The 16399-nt window shown below is 55.1% G+C and overlaps 2 protein-coding genes across 4 annotated transcripts in view; one reads left to right on the top strand and one right to left on the bottom strand.

Annotated features, from left to right (window-relative positions):
* CEP164 (centrosomal protein 164) overlaps window positions 1-2059 on the top strand; it is a 49819-nt gene extending 47760 nt beyond the window's left edge. For both annotated transcript variants that reach the window (XM_049801356.1, XM_049801355.1), the window contains one exon: window positions 303-2059. The gene's annotated coding sequence lies outside the window, so the exon portion shown is untranslated. The remainder of the gene's footprint in view (window positions 1-302) is intronic.
* A 3697-nt stretch (window positions 2060-5756) lies between these two features.
* Window positions 5757-16399, bottom strand: part of DSCAML1 (DS cell adhesion molecule like 1) — a 111828-nt gene continuing 101185 nt past the window's right edge. For both annotated transcript variants that reach the window (XM_049801352.1, XM_049801353.1), the window contains 14 exons: window positions 16012-16151; window positions 14346-14499; window positions 13997-14114; window positions 13719-13882; window positions 13326-13424; window positions 11121-11309; window positions 10737-11024; window positions 10499-10654; window positions 10331-10361; window positions 9858-9976; window positions 9339-9491; window positions 8812-9006; window positions 7905-8216; window positions 5757-6225 (listed from right to left, as the gene is read on the bottom strand). In XM_049801352.1, coding sequence (XP_049657309.1) covers window positions 5774-6225; window positions 7905-8216; window positions 8812-9006; window positions 9339-9491; window positions 9858-9976; window positions 10331-10361; window positions 10499-10654; window positions 10737-11024; window positions 11121-11309; window positions 13326-13424; window positions 13719-13882; window positions 13997-14114; window positions 14346-14499; window positions 16012-16151 — 2570 coding nt within the window. In that variant the 3' untranslated portion in view covers window positions 5757-5773. The remainder of the gene's footprint in view (window positions 6226-7904; window positions 8217-8811; window positions 9007-9338; window positions 9492-9857; window positions 9977-10330; window positions 10362-10498; window positions 10655-10736; window positions 11025-11120; window positions 11310-13325; window positions 13425-13718; window positions 13883-13996; window positions 14115-14345; window positions 14500-16011; window positions 16152-16399) is intronic.

Below are 16399 nucleotides of genomic sequence, written 5' to 3'. Positions count from 1 at the left end.
GCTGCCAGGGAGGCTGGGCTTTTCTTTGCCTCTGGTTCCCTGCTGCATCTCCCTCTGCCCTGAAGATGCCCCTGTGAGCCAGTGGAGTCATGGTTTCATGCTGTGGACTCTCCAGCCCCTTTTGGCTCTGGTAGTGGAGGGAAGTTCTCCCATCTGTGGGGAGCCTGGGGTATGCAGTCCACTCTGAGCCTGGGGGGGGGGGAGGGGGGGTGTTGATGCCAGAGCCCTGCCTTGCTCAGTGGAGCCTGTTCAGGGCCACTGGCACCACCTGTGCTCACTGTGATTCTGGGTTGTTGTCCCAGGCAATGTGACCCCTGACACCAGCAGCGAGAGCAAGTTCTTCAGTGATCCTTCTGAGAAGGCGGCTGTCACCATCCAGACCCACTTCAGGAGATACCAGCAGCAGAAGCAGGAGAAGAAGTAGATGTCGGCCACCTGTGCCCTGCACTGTTCCTCCTTTTTTGTCTGCTTGGTATCCCAGAGAGCTTTGCAGCCATGGTGACTGTGAACCTGCTCCCTGATAATGTAGCTTCTGGTGCATGTGCAGTTGTAGATACTCTGCTGTTTGTGTTGGTTGCCACTCAGAGCGAGATCTCTTTCCTGGTCAGTCCTTCCCCAGACACCATTGCCTTGTGGGCCAGGGTACCACTGGCGAGGGGCTGTTTGGGACCTCAGTGCCCAGGGAGTGGCACAGCATTTACAAGCCTTTCCTTGGTGGCAGCACCCAGAGCTGTGTGGTGGCTGGCCCTTGGGCCACAGCCAGTTTAAGTCCAGCACCTGTGTTGGGGGGGGGGGGGGGGGGGTGTCCCATACAGCTGATGGCGATTCTGGCTGGCTAACTGCTCAGTTGAGGCTGGCTTTGCCCAGCAATAGCCCTCCCCTGTGCCTCCACCTCCATTCTGCCTCTGGAGCTGGGGTGGAACAACTGCCCTTGTCCCCTGCTCCAGGCAGCTGGCTGGCTGAGCTGCTGAGAATGACGGTGTCCAGGAGCTGGCCTGGAGTGGGATGGCACTGAGGGGGTATGCTGCAGGCAGCCAGGGTGGTAGGAGCTGAGCTGTGTTCTGACTCTGAGCTCATCTTACTTTTCTTGGTGTGTGTGGGGGAACTGCTTGGGGTGCCTTGGTTTCAGAGCAGGGATGGGGTGGACCCTCTTCTGTGGCTGCATGTGTGGAGGCTGAACCTGCTCTCTGCTGGGTCAGGCTCCTTCCTGAGATGGCCCTCTGCTAACTCTGGCATTTGGGTTAGTGCCTGCTGTTCCCCAGCCACCCTGTCCTGGTATTTTGGCCCAGCAAAGCTGAACAGAGACCTGCTCCCAGTCTGGCAGGGACAGGACCCCAAGATTGTCTTGGGTTTTAACACCCGTTTTCAAGTGCTGGCTTTTGGAGGGTGCAGAGTTGTTGAGAGAGAAGGAATACAAAAGCACCAAGCTCTGGGCCAGCAGAAACAGGAGGAAGTTTGCAGTGAGGAGGTGCTGTGTGCTGTCCCATGGTGGGTGCTCTGTGGGAAGGAGCAGGGTGCAGAGGAGCTGCTGGCTGTGAATGGTGCTGCTCTGACTGCTTGAGTGTGGTCTCCACTGCTGCCTTGCTGGGTTTGATGCTGGATTTTCTGTGCAGAGCTATGCCCCTAGAGCCCTTTCTGTCCTCTCCAGCTGCAAATGTCCTCAGCCCTTCTTATAAGGGCTCCATCCCCAGCTGCCCCTACTTACCTTTGGCTTGTGAGTGCTGGCGTTTGGTGTCTGGCTTCTGCTTGTGCTCAATTACTGCCTGCTGGTTGTAGTTGGCATCCAGCGCTGCTATTGGCTCTTCTCTGGAGGTGAACTGGGAGAGCAGGGCTGGTAACAGTTTGGTCTGTCACTCTGCGGTGGTGTGAGCCGCCAGGCTCTGCCACAGGCAGCCTGAGCTAGCTGATGTCAGGAGGTGTGTGGTGCATGTAGTGTGGTGTCTGGGGCTTTGCCTGGAGTGCCGTGCAAGGCAGCTGGTAAAGCAAACCTAAAACCAAACAGGCTCTTTGGATTTCTGAGCCTGACGCTTTTTTGCCTGCTTCCTGTTGAAGGCAGAGTTTGGCTAGCGTGGCTTGACTTGACTGTCCTCTTTCAACTCCTGGTTCGTTACTGTGCAGCAACGTGGGGAGAACCTGCTGCCATGGTGAAGGGCAGTGGGCTCACTGGGAGCGGGGGATACTGGGGTCTCACGGCTGAGTGCTGGAAACTTGGACTTCGTTAAACTCTGCAAGGCCAGTGTTTGGAACTGCTGGGGAAGGGAAGGTGGAGAATGCTTGCTAAAATGTAGAAGGAAATCTGTACTAGCCAATTACAGTAAAGACGTATTAATCTGTGTTAATCTGTTCTTTTTATTTTGCTAATCCACTTACTCTTACAGCTGAGAACACTTGCCTTTTCTTGCCTCTTCTATTTAAAGTCTGGGATTGGCGTCTCAGGTGCTGCATGGTTGCCTAGCTGTGATACTGCTTTGAGATGGGCATGGGCACCTGGTTCTCTTAAAAATCCCTACTGTGTAAAGGGTTGGAAGTGAAATGTGCACTGAACTGGTTTTGAAATCCTTAGAAAAATGCTTGAGAAATGCTGGTTTTTCTTGTCATCACTTTCCACTGATCTCAGGAAGAGACAGAAGGGGCAGGACTGGTTTCACTTGGCTGAAGGCAAATGCTAACCAGTGTGAGACAGATCTCTGGACGAGCTGATGTGGGCTATGACGTGCAGCTGCTCCTGTGTGGACCCATGGGTGCCCTGGAGTGGCAAGAGGGTCGTCAGCCCATCAGTGCATGGCAGCAGCCTGCCCGGGAGGGTGTGAAGGGCTGTGCGGCTAGGAGGTTCCCAGGACTCCAAGGATGATGTGAAAGGCTGAGTTGCTGGTGACCAGTTGCTGCATGTCCCCCAGACTCTCTGGCCCCTTAGTATTTTCCCTTGATGACTTGCTTTAAGGTAAGCCAAGCAAGCTCTTTCTGGCTCAAAGAGGACCCTGTCAGAGCCACGTAGCGTGATCTTCAGCATTTGATTGCCTTGCTCATGTTCCACGTGCAAATGCTGTACAAAATCCATGTACTCCTTGCGTATGAAATTGGAAACTCACCGTGGTTTTGTCTCCAAAAACCTGTTAAAATTGAATGAATAAGGAAACTCATGCATAGAAGTAAAGGCTATTCAGAACAGACATTGGGATTCATTTAAAAAAAAACAACAAACCCAAAGCAAACAAAACCCCAAAGCAAGTACTGCAGAAGCCTAACCCTATTTCATGCATGGATTTGGAGGCTGGCTGATTCCTCTTCACATGAATCCTCAGTGCACCAAAACCAGAGGCTCCAGATGCAGGGCAGTAACCCAGATTGTCTTGCTGAGAGTGTGGGAACCTGCTGGCAGAGGCAGAGCCACCAAGCAGTGGTTCAGGCAGAGGAAATGCAATGTCCTGGTTCACCAGAGGCAAACTCTATCTGTCCCTAAAGAAAGCTTTACTGAGAAACAAGGTGGTGATGGGGATTTTGGTGCAGAAACATGAGTGGGGAATATCAACCTGGGCATTTGTGGTATTGAGTGTGATCTTTGATGCCTTCCCACCAGCCTATTTGGGAAGCATCCAAGGAGCAGGATGCTCCTTGGCAGAGGTTGGCTCTGAGTGTTACCTGAATAATCACCAAAACTGATAAAAATTGTCATAATGGCTCATTTCTTGAGCCACAAGAGTGAGCAGCTGCCAGGCTGTTGCCAAGACACTTTGAGTTCTACTGGATTTGAGATGTTATGTTAGTGAGAACCAGGTGGCAAAGGAGGATCTGCTGACCAGGGTGACAGCATGCTGGAAATGGGAATTGTGGGTAATGTCACCAGTAATGCCAATCACTTTATTTGCATGTCATTGTTGGGGTTCCTGTAATACCTCTCCTAGTTTTGGGTTGTTTTTTTTTAACTCTGTAGCACTCGATTATAACCAATGTGTTAAGAACAGCACTTCTGTCAAGAGGAAAAAAATGAGACTGCTAAATATCTCTGCATAGAAGTTACAACTGCTAGTTTAAGCTACAATAGGAAGCTGATTCCTTCATTGTAAGGAAAGAAGAGATGGAGCCTGTGGGGAACAAGCATGGATGGAGAAGTGATGAAAACACTAGCTTATAAATTGGAGGAAATAAGGAAATGAAAATGCAGTTAGTTACTTGGACTTCAAATAACACCAGAATCTCCTCTGGAAGGCAAAGTTCTACTTTGGATAATTAAAACAACTGTTAGTAATAGCCTTAGCTGGTTTTGTCTTCCTGGGATAACCAAACAGGGAAGGCTGCTGGCCCCAGGCTGCCTGCCTCAGCTCTAGCTGCTCTTGCTTTCACTGTCAGATGTGCATGTAGGAAAATGGAAGGTGTAATCTGCATGTCCTTGGTGGTTAATTGCTACGGCTGGTGGTAAAAACTGAGAGGAAAATAAGACTACCAAATCAAGGTGCGGCATGGTGCTGTGCTTCACTGGGCTTTACTGCACTGTGCTGTGACCTGGCAGAGCTGTGCTGTGGTTCAGTGTGCCACAATGCCCTGCGTCCTGGGGGAGCTGTGCAGCGTCTTGCTGTCCTGTGCCATGATTCACCATGACGGGAGGCAGTGACGCCATGATTCATGGCATGGTGCTGGATTCCCTGGGCTTCGTGCTCGGCTGCGCTTCGCCATGATGTGCTGTGCTTCACTGCTCCACTGTGATTTGTTGTGCTCAACTGTGACCGAGGTCAAGTGTGCTGTGCTTCACCTCCTGCTCCTGTGCAGTACTGTGCAGCACTGCCACGTGGCAGAGAAACAAGAGCCCTGCTGTGAGCCAGTCGCTGTGCTTCACCGCGTTCACACACGATACCAGAGCTGCACCGTGCTTACCCTGCACTGCCAGAGCAATGATGTGCTGCACTGGAGCTGTGCTGTGGCTCACAAGGGTCTGTGCAGCAGTTCACCCCTCTAGCCTAACTGGATTGGGCTTCACTGTCCTGCTTCATCCTGGGCTAGAGCTAACCAGTGGTTCAGCAGGCCTGGCCTGTGCTTATTGGTAAGTAGGTGCTGCTCACCTGGGGTTGTGGGTGCTGTGTCACAGCCTGGCAGTTGCTGGGATGTCCTGCTTGGTGCTACTGTTCCCCACACCCTGCTCCCATCCCTTCCCCTCCTCCTGCCCTGGGGCTCTGCAGGGCAAGCACAGCTTGATAGGGAAGTGGACAGTGCCTGGTGCTGTGTGCCTCTGGGCTCCTGCGGCATGTATTTGGCTGCCTGGATGCACTTGGGCTGCCCCTCTCTGTCTGCCTGGGGCGTCCTGCCCTAGCCCTGGCACTGCCTACCGCCCTGCTCACTTTACAGACACCCACATATAAACATAACCTTTATTGCACACAGCGCTGGGTTTTTTTTCATAGAAAAAGGTATTAACACATAAGCATTTGCAAATTGAAGCAACTCCTGTTGTTTTCAGAACAGTAAAATAGCATGCAATGTCTTCGAGACGTTCCTTTTTAAAACCACCAACAAGATCGGGGGGGAGGGGGGGAAAAGTCGCTGAGTCTTTCCTTGTGCCCCTTTCAAAATGATGTGAAATATATATATGTTTACATATATATTATATTTTTTTAAATCTGTAACATCAAATTCTTTGTGCCCTGGTTTCTTTTTCTGTTCGGAGAAGAAGAAAATAGCTTCATTTATACAAAAGAGTTCATTATGTACAAGTTTGTTAATTAAATATAAATGGTGCAGGGAAACGAGCAGCGTCCATTGCAGGTGGTCTCTGGTTGGTGCCCTACACCAGTGTGTAGGACTTGGAGTAGGCTCCAGCGCCCTGTTTTTGAGACCTGCCTACACCTGATGTGCTCATTTCTAGGAGTGAGTCCCTGGAGCCTCCCACTTTGGAGTGTGTGGGCACCCGTGCCTCAGCGGCAGCAGTGGCGGGGGGCTCAGCGGTGGTGGGGGGTGCTGGCGCGGTGCTGGCGGTGGGCGCAGCAGCTGTGCTCGTCGTGCTGGGCATGGGGAGAGTCCTTTGAGGTAAGGTGGTTGTGGCGGAGGCCGGGGGAGGCAGGCCCAGGGGCTTGCTGCCAGGCTCCAGCGTCATGTGCCGGGCTTGTGCGTGGTATGCCCGGGCGAGGTTTCGGATGGAGGCTTCCCGTGGCGGCACCACTGGGCAGGGCTCGTGGGTGTCAGGCTTGCGGAAGAAGGCCTCCGACTTGACGTAGAGTGGAAGGTTGCAGTAGTCGCCTGCAAGGGGAAGCCGTGGTGGGTGAGGTTCTGCAGGGGCCCTGCCCACCCTGGGGGCCTCCTCCTGGTGCCCACCTCCTGGCCCCCACCCTCTCTCTATGTTAGTGAAATATGATATAAGACATGTAATATAATCATCTTATACCTTGCCATACTTTAGGCAATGCAACACACCTAGCACATCAAACTATAGTGTTCAGTGCTTTATGTGATGTCCTATAAAGTGTTATAACGTGTAATACTAAATGTATGCTGTAATAAAACAATGTTATACAACACTTTCAAAACATTCCGACTTTCTTTTTCTCTGTTATGTTTTCAGGTATAATACAATATAGTATGTATAGGTAATGTAGTGTGTAATGTTACTTATGAGTGTATGATATACAAGGCAGTAGTATCCATGGGCATATATATTGTATACTGGTCTGTAATGTATGTTGTGCAAACATTTCTACTATGTTTGTCACATCAGTTGTAGTATACAGTATGTGTCAGTGTTATATAGTATGTTCTATCAACTATTATACTATGCAAACAGCATTTCTATTTCAATAAACAATATATTATGCTCTGTTGTCTTATATAGCAGTATATATAACTAATACCTTACTTTAAGGATTTATGTGTATAAGACACTGCATTATTATAGTGTGAGACATGTAACACAAACCAATGCAACACTATTGCTTTTAATGGTATGTTTTGTAATATGTTCTGCAAACTACCTGTTTATAATACTATAATAATGTATTACATTGTCTTAGAATGTATACTATACAATTTAAAATGTATCATAAACATATATTGTCTCACAGAAAAAATTATCTCATACTGTATATTATATAATATACTCAGTGTATATAAATTCCCCATTATCACAGCTATTTTTAAAATAGATTGTGTATTACATCCCTATCTACTATATGTATTTTCTTGAAATATAATATTTCTTAGATATATTTGTATTTTTTCATAATGCAATATATTATGTATTATAGCTAATATTGTGTACTGTGACAAACAGCCAGTTCAAACACATGATATATCTCTGTTAGCTGGAAGAAACATCTCAAAGGGTTGTGTTGTATTCTATTGTAAGGTCTCTGCTGCTGAAAGACAGCTTGGGAGTGGTATTGTAACATCTTTGGTGCTAGAATGGTTGTACTGTATTGTCTTTGTGGCAAAAAGACATTTCTCAAGTGGTGAAAGTACTGCTGGTGAAAGATGAGTCCTGAAGGGTTGGACCTCTGCTGAGGCACTTGAGTACAACCCTGGGAGTCACAGCCTTCAGCAATAATGTAAGGAGGAGAGGAGGGAGAAAGAGGAGAGCAAGAGGAGAGGAGAGAAAATTAGAATTGTTAGTTAGATGTTTGAGTAGGTGCAGTGGGGATCTTTTCCAGGTTGTGTTGGCATCTAGAAAAGATCACTGCAGAATTTACTGAAATCACCTAGCAATTCCAATAAAGCGCCTTACACAACCTAGCAAGTGAACACACAGCAACAAAACAGATGATACTGAAAGATCAGTACTGTGGAGGGTGGAAGAGAGATGCTTTTCCCACTTTTCCCATGCTCTTCACATGAACTGCCTCTTTCAGTACCTTTATTTTTTTCTGCATTACACAACACATTAAACAGGCACTGTACAACCAAGGACAAAGCCCATGTATACATACTCTTGCTGGCACGGTGCGGGATGGGTACAGCCACGCTCTTGCCCCGCTCGCTGTCCTGGGGTTTGGGCGGGGAGGCTGTGAAGCGACAGATGCCAGGCTCTGACGGTGTGCTCATTGAGGTCATGCTGTCAGCATTGTCAGTGGTGCCAGTGGTCATCTGGTCTGAGGAGCTGTCAGAGATGAAGCACTCTGTGATCTCAAACTTGGCATGTTGCAGCTGTTCCTCCAGCTTCGCATGCTCATAGGCGCGTGCCAGCTCCTCGTAGGTAGATGAGGCACTCTCTGTTGACACCATGCTGTTCCGCCCCTTGTCTGTGGAGGAGAGGACATGTCACATACCTGGGAAGTTCCCCTGGCTTGGGAATGCCTAGGCTCTCCCTGCTGAGAAACAGCCAGCCATCTGTCCCCAGAGCTGGGCACAACCCAGCAGCAGCAGCTCAGGAGCCACCATGGAGCTTCTGGAGAGGACCAGGAGATGACAGCGTGCCTGCCAGGCAGGGCAGAGCCCTGCACATGCACACAGTCCCCACACCACACCAGCCACATCGGTTAACCTGGAGCTCAACACCACTGCACAGGGCAGGGGACACCACTGCGAGCAACTCACCGAGAGGGCAAGACCCAGCACAAGAGCCAAGGACCCATTACCCGCCTCTGTCCAATTTAGGATGCTATTAATAATCTTTACTAGGAATTGGAGTACACATTTCAACACTGCTGCTTTTTGGTTCTTGCTGTGGAAGCCCTGGTTCCACGTTCCCATTGACTGACAGTAAATCCTATTTCCACAGTCACCCTAAACTTGTGGTTTGGGATCACCACCCATGTCCCCCAAACCAGCAGATCCCTGCTAGCAACAGCCCCAGGGGCTGCCTTCAGCCCTGCCTCCCGGGCAGCGCTGGCAGACCTGTGTCCTGAGACAGGCTGGCGCTGTAGCTGTCGCTCTCAGTGACTGTGATGCCATGCTGGGAGCCCACTGTCCTCCAGTCCGAGGTGAGGGTCCGTGCCGGGGTGGATGCCTGGCACTTGGTGAGGGTCCACTGGCTGGAGTACCGGTTGCGGGTGCTGTGTGCAGACTTCACGCTCTTTCTTGATACGGGGTCTGGGGCACAAAGGTGACAGAGTGAGTCATAGCAGGCCACTCCCAGAGACAGCCAGGACACTGTCCCATCTACCTGGGGCGCTCCCAGCTCCTTCTGTCTTACCCACAGCTGCTTTTAGGCACGGCCAGTGCTGGGGGACAGGGCCTGCACCCCAGCACCCTGCTGTGGGGCAGCAGGAGCACCCCTCTGGAAGGGGATGTGCAGGGACCGGCTGTGGTGCCCGTGCGGTGAGTGCCCGGCTTGCCCACACCTGCCTGGTGCCCATGTCTGCAAGCACCCCACACTGTTGCCAGCAAACCCAGCCCAGCCCCACACGACCACAGCCGCTTACTGGTGCCGGGGCGGATGTCCGACATGTCGATGAGGGGCCCTGTGTTCTGGATCAGAGCAGGGTGATGCAGCGAGACGCCCGTGCAAAAGCTCTGGGGGTTCACTGCCTGACTGAACTCTGTGTCAGTCACTGGGATCGTGGCTTTGTCATCCCCTGCGGGAAGAAGTTGGAGCTCAGACCTCTCTCTAGCCAGGACCTTGCTGTAGGCTGTCAGCATGCCAGGGCACGTGGGGATGGGAGATTTGCCTGACTGTTCTCCAGCCCAGGCAGTGGTGTGACAGTAACCCCCACCGAGGCAGAGCCTGACTGGGGAGATTGCTGCGGGTGCTGCCGGCTGTGCCAGCAGCAACATAAGGGGAGCCGCAAGCACGCCTCTGCAGCCTGCTCCGCTGTAGGGTAGGAAGGGGACAGCCTGGGGAAACCGCAGGCTTCTCGGGGCCAGACAGGACGCTGGCCCATGTTCCTTCCCCAGGCAGGTGCTGCTGGGGCCCCACGCCGCAGGGAGAGCACGGTGCTTACCCAGCTGTTTGATGCCTTCCTTGTCCTCGATGAGGAGCTGTACCCGAGGGATGTCTATGTGTAGTCGGGGGCCCTGCGGGGGACCCTTCACCGGCGTGTCAAAGCTGCGGTTATTCTTGCTGCAAGGTAAGAGGGGATGCAGTCCCAGCAATTACTGGAGAGAGCCCCAGCAGGTCAAGCCTAGCAGGGGCTGGGGCTTGCTGCCGGCCAGACTGCCTGGGGCTCAGCTCTCCAGCTAAGCAGCTCTCCCCTAGGCAAGCTCCGGCATGGGTTCTGGGACCCTCCGGCAGGCAGGAACAGCCAGGAGCACCAGACTGCTGGGCTACAGAGAGGCTGCTACAACCTTCACAGGTCTAAACCCCAGAAGGTCTGAAACAGAGTGAGGGCTGAACTTGGGGTTAAAAGGATCTAGGACCACCCCCACCACCCAGCATTCCCTGGCTTCACCACCCACCTCCAGCTCCGAGACCCACCTGATCAGCATTTCAGCCAAACTCTTGGCATCTGTGCAGGAGACACAAAAAACAAGAAGGCATTTTTTTTTTTTTTTAAGAGAGCTGCTTAGGGCATAACAAGCTGGTCCAGGAAAGCACAGCTCTGCAGTCCGGTCCCAGGCACTGTGCCTCAGAGCCCCATCTCACCTCGAAGCCTCTTGAGCCGCTTCTCCTTCCTCTTCTTGCGGATGATGAAGAGCAGAGCCACTCCTAGCGTGGCCAGGATCACAGGGCAGGCGATGGTGAAGAGCTTCTTCACGTCATCACCCTCGCCTTGGGCAGACTTGATAGGGGGGATGGTGCCTAGGGCAGAGCACGGGCGGTCAGCGCTCCCGAGAGCCCCCTGCCTCAGCGGCGCGGCCCCTGCCCCGTCCCTCCCACTCACTGCCGTCGTAGTCCAGCGTGGCGAACTGTGTGGTCTCGTTGCCGCAGCCAGCGCTGTTGCAGGCCTTCATGCGGAGCTCGTACCACGTGGCCTCGCGCAGCTCTGTCAGGAAGACCTCACTGGAGCTGTTGGTGCGGAGGCTCTGCCAGACCCAGTTGCCCTTGGGCCGGTACTCCAGGACAATGGCGGTGATGGGGCAGCCCCCACTGCTCCAGCCCTGCAGGTTCAGCCTGGCATGCGTGGAGTTGATGTGGGTGAAGAGGTGCTGGTCCTTGCTGAAGGAGGGCTCTGTGGGAGAGGAGCTGTCAGGAGGGCTGCTGCGGAGAGGGGACCGCTGCGGAGAGGGGACCACAGTGGGGCCAGGACACTGCGGGGCAGGCTCACCTCTGCCGTGGGTCTTGGCTTCGATGATCTCGCTGATGCGGCCAGCCCCCACGCTGTTCTTGGCTGCCAGCTTCACCTTGTACCAGGTGCCACACTTGAGGCTCTCCAGCTTGAAGGAGCGCTCGGAGGAGCTGATGAACACGTCCTTCCACTCCTCGCTGTTGTCCACCGAGTACTGGAGCACGAAGCCTGTGGGTGCAAGGATGGGGCGGTCGCCTCTGGGCGCACAGGCGGCCGGGGCAGGCGAGTGGCACCCGGGCAGGGTGAGAGAAGGGGTTACTGCTGGCACCCAGAGCCAGCGGGGTACCCTGCGCCCGCCTCGGGGACATCCTGTGGCCATGTCCGCTGCAGTGCCAGGGCAGCCATTACACACCGATTCCTGCCCAATGGTGACAGAAACGCAGCCCTCTACTCCTGCGCTGCTGACGTGGGTTATGGTTACCTCAAAACCGCCAGCAGGGACGAGCTGCTGCCCTGCTGGACCCTGCGTGCAGCCCAAACAGAGGCCGGCTCGCCTGCCGGCACTGCCTGCAGTGCAGACCCAGGCAGGAGCCACAGGCGAGAGGCACGTGGGCACCCCCAACAGCTAGCCACCTCCCGAGTGCTCTGCCAGAGCCCCCGGCCACTCCCCCCATCAGCTCCCCTGTCTGTGCACCGCCTGCCTCCAGTGCCGCCGCCACAGCCCCCATCGCTCAGTTTCGCACGGGAGCATGGGGAGTGCGAAACGTGATTGATTGGTGCGAGGCTATAAAGGGAAAGCAAGAATTAACTAGCTCCCTCGGGAAGCTGCTAGGAAGTTGCTTTTGCCGTTGCATGCCGCCTCCTCTCCCATGATTAAGAGTATTAGGAAGCACACTGTGTCCTAGATGAACAAACCTGTTACACTGCCGTCAACAAGACGCCTGAAGACGGCTTGCCAGGGTTTCCCAGGGAGAGGCACACGCATACGCGTGGAGCTTTGGGCGAGGGATACGCCACCTCGTATGCTGGTGCCCCTCAGGGCAGCATGTCTTTGCTGCCCTGACTGTTCCAACCTTTTTGGCTACACAAAATCCCCAGCTTTCGCAGTGCGTTGATAGATTTGCCTATTTTTGCAGGTTATTTTGCCAACTCTCAAATAAAAATCACAGAGAAGAGTAGGCTTTTTGCTTTTGCGCGTGTCATGAACCACACAATGCAGACCTTGCAGGACCGCTCCAGGTGCCAAGGCCATCCAGGTACCAGCGTGGCGATGCCAAAGGACCTACACGAAGGCGCGCATCTGCCTCGCATCAGCTCTGTGAACGCCCAGCTCCAGCTCGGGCAGAGCAGTGCCAAGGGAAGAGATGCTTCTCACACCTGCCCAGCGCCAAGGCTTCCCTACAGCCAGAGGATGGGGGTACTGGGACCCTCCCGCGGCGGCGCGGGCCTGCCCGTGGGCACACGCTTTCCTGGCCATATCGAAGCCAGCCCTGGCACCCCCGCACCGCCCACAGTGCCTGGCACCCTGGTGCCTGCCACCAGTTATTTATTTATTTTGTACATGCAGCATGTTTTTAATATTTCTAATCCAATTATAACCAAATTTATCAACAGAGTCCGCTGGAGTGAAAGGCTGCTGGCTGGGGAGATTTGCTTGTAATTACTTTCATGCTTTTAATTAATTGTAAGCGAGGTCTCCTTCCTCAGTCCCCGCTCCCCCCTCCGTGTGCAGCTGTTTCAACGTATAATTCATGAGATGAATCAGAGCAGAAAGGAGGCTCTGGAAAGCAGGGATGCTCCCGGAGCCCTGCTGAAGCCCCCAGCCTGCCAGGGACATGGGACAAATCCTGCCCAGTCGGGTTCAGAGTCACACCAATGCCAGGAGATGCGGAGCAGCCACCGGGGCGGGCCCCGGGCACCAGCACCTGAGCAATTAACGACATGCCCTTCGTTAGCTACTTCAACCACTGCGTCTTGACCAAAACACCTTACAACCCCCCTCGTTAGGACTGGCAGCCCTCCCACAAGCTCAGAAGCATCAACCTTACTCTGGAGCATTTCTGAGGCGGTTTAGAGAGGGGGAAACTGAGGCGCAGAGACAAAAGCACGTGCACAGCATGCAGGGGCATGCCCGAAAACATGCGCCACGAGTCCCATCCCCCAGCACCGGGGCCAGAGGCACCCATGGCTCAGGGACAGGGGCTGTGGTGCTGGTGCCAGCTCTGTTGCTTGCAGCAGCCATACCTCGGATGGAGCTGCCCCCATTGTCCCCAGGAATCCAGGCCAGTGTGATGGACGATGCCGAGGTCTTGGAGACAGTCAGGCGGGGCTGGTCAGGGGGCACTGGGGAGGAAGGAAAAGCCCATGAGCACCTCGCATGCACCGGCTGAAAGTGCCCCAACCCATGCCCCCACGAAAGGGGAAATGCCAGCAAGACCTCCCGCTCAGCCCTGGGCCAATAAGAACCCCTCACACAGGAAAGCCCCTGCGGGGCTTCACCCCACTGAGAGCAGCAGACGAGTGAGAGCACAGGTTCGCTATGCCGCCTGCCGAGATGGACCGTGTCCATGTGGGGCATTTGCTCGCAGATGCAGATGTGGGACTGCAGGCTGACCCCCCCCCGCCAGCACCCCTCACCTTGCACCAGCAGGTTGATGATGATGGTGTCAAAGCCCCAGGTGTTGGTGGCGGTGCAGGTGTAGTAGCCGGAGTCCTCCGCTTTCACTGAGCGCAGCACCAGCGTGCCATTTCCCTGGATCAGGCGATGGCCATCCACCGTCACGGGGATGGCAGAGTCCTCACTGAGAGGAGAGGAGAGGGCGCGTCAGCCATATGCGACGCAGCAAGGGTGATGCAGCCGGCCCCGGCCCCTGCCTAGCCTCAGCTGCGGCACGGCTGGCAGCCCCCCTTGGTACCTGTCCTTGGTCCACTTGATGGCAGGGACCGGCTCCCCAACAGAGTTGCATGGCAGCCTCACGTCCTTCATCCATGGGGTGGTGACGGTGCCTCCAAAGGAGATGATCTTGGCGGGGGCTTGGGGGCAAGGAGGAGGTCAACCCGGCAGGCGGGCCCCGTGCGCAGACCCCCCCCGACAAGTAATGAGAGCTGAGACTGCCCATGCTGTCCCTCCTCTGCCCTGGGCACGAGTCACCCCAGCTGTCCCTTGCTGCAGGCTGATAGGGAGCAGCCGAAGCAACCCTAGGGACAGGGGACAGCAGAGCCAGGGTGCGCATCCCTGCTGCAAGCCAGCAGCCCCCACCGTACCTTTCCCAGCAGGCTCGATGGTGACTTTCTCACTGATGTTGCCACGGCCAGCGGAGGTGACGGCGGCCACCCACAGCATGTACTGCTGCCCACGGTTCAGGTGGGCAATGCGGTAGAAGAGCTGGTCAGGGCTGGTCTCGTACTCGCTGGGGGCCTGAGGAGAGGGAGACAGGGGACGGTACAGCCTCCGTGAGACCCTTGCCCCCATCACCCTCAGCTCGGGTGCCCCAGCAGCGGGGGCCCAGAGGCCAGAGCAGCGCCTGAGCTGTCAGCAAGGAAAAGCTGCCTCTGGGCCAGCTGCCTGCCCGTGGGCGTTCCCCCAGCACCCCCAATCCAGGGCATATCCCTACTGTCCCACTGCCAGCAGGCTTGTGCCCTCAGTCCCATCCCCAGCCAGCTGGCAAAGGAGGTCCACGGGTCACCGTCCCCCCGCTCTACCAGGAGCGATCCCTGGGGAGCTCCCTTCGCTCTCCAAGGGCCCAGGGCCGGCCCGGCAGCCACGTCCTCATGCTGTGGGCTTGCTCCCAAGCAGTCATTCGGCTCCTTGGCGTTTCTCAATGCCAGTGTAAACCGGCTGGTGTCGTAATTTCTCCAGGGAGCCCGGGTCAGAGCCCGAGGAACAGATGGCTTCGAGGGCATGATTCGTTCCTGGGAAAGGACACTTCCCCAGCTGCCCGCAGAGCTGCAGAGGGGCCTGAGCACGGAGGCAAGCCCCAGCCGGGCTGCCAAAAACCCTCTGCGGTCCAGAGGGTCTCTGAAACTCCGCGTGGGCTCACCTCCCGCATTGCCTGCAGTGACTGTCCCGGACCCTGCCAGCGCTCCTCCGGAGAGGTCTAGCTCGCAGCCTTGCAGCAAGGCTGAGAGCAAGCGCCGGTTTCCATTGCGTCGGGGCCAAAGCCACCCTGGCCCAAGCACACCGCGTGGGAAAGGGCTGGCCTGCACAGCACCCAGCTGCCCTGCCGTGCCAGCGCTGGAGAGGGGATGGGAGCTCAACAACCCCTGTTGCACGGGACAGATGCAGTATTCACTTGTGCAAACGTGGGACTGCGCGCAGGTATCTGCGCGTTCACCGGCTTTGAATGCGCACCCTTGTGGGGCCTGCAGATGGAAGTGTACCCCACAAGCAGACACCTATATGAATATTGTATAGTATACATAATTTTTTTTACCCAAATGACAGTTTTGACAAGATGCCAAGAAAACAATATCGGATCCCAGCGGTTTTACCAGTTGCTTTGATGAAAAGATTATGTTGCCCTGGAAACCAGAGGCTCAGATAGCGAAATGAGTTTGAGAAGGAGCTTTTGATAAGCACTAGTCTGCAGACCTCCCATCAACCTCTCCCTCATGAAGGAGGGATGGGGCCAGGTTTGATTTCCATTTTATTTTCGGTCAGCCACTGGCATATTTCCCATTCTGGAGTGAGCGCTGAGCAGGGTGGATGCCAGAGGAAGGGAACAGACAACAGGACTATGCCCTGATGCAGAGCGTCCACAGGTGCCCTTGCAACTCTGCAGTGCGTGGACCTGGCCCGAGGGACCTTTGCTGCTGCTGCTGCCACCGCCACCTGGCATCAGCCCTCCCTCCCATTCCTGCTCAGCCAGCTCAGCGTTCCTCCGGCACGCCCTGGCGATTCCCCAGCCTCACCCCTGTCCCCGTCCCGTACCGGCTGCCCCGAACCGGGGCTGGAGCAGAAGATGGTGTACTTCCGAATGATGCCGTTGGGCTTGGCTGGCGGCAGCCAGGACACCACCACGCTGCTGGCAGAAGACGGGACAGCCTTTATGCCGGCCGGAGGACCTGGAACTGAAGGAGGGAGAGCGTGGCAGAGCCGGTGCCAGGAGGTGTCCGAGGTCTCTGCCCAGCCCAGCGAGGCGGCAGCACCCTGCCGCAGGGCTGGCATCTCAACCTGGCACTGCAGAGGAGCTGCAATGGCGTTTCCACACCAGCATTGGGCAGGTGCAAGCGGGGATGGGTCTGCAGGTGAGCGGTCACCCTGCTGCCTGTGGGACACCTCTCCACAGGTGGCTCTGTGCAGAGCCGGAGGCAGGAGG

Source organism: Accipiter gentilis, chromosome 5 (assembly GCF_929443795.1).
Source record: "Accipiter gentilis chromosome 5, bAccGen1.1, whole genome shotgun sequence".
NCBI lineage: Eukaryota > Metazoa > Chordata > Aves > Accipitriformes > Accipitridae > Astur > Astur gentilis.
Note: the sequence above shows the minus strand (reverse complement) of the source record. Positions and strands in the feature narration are given on the sequence as shown.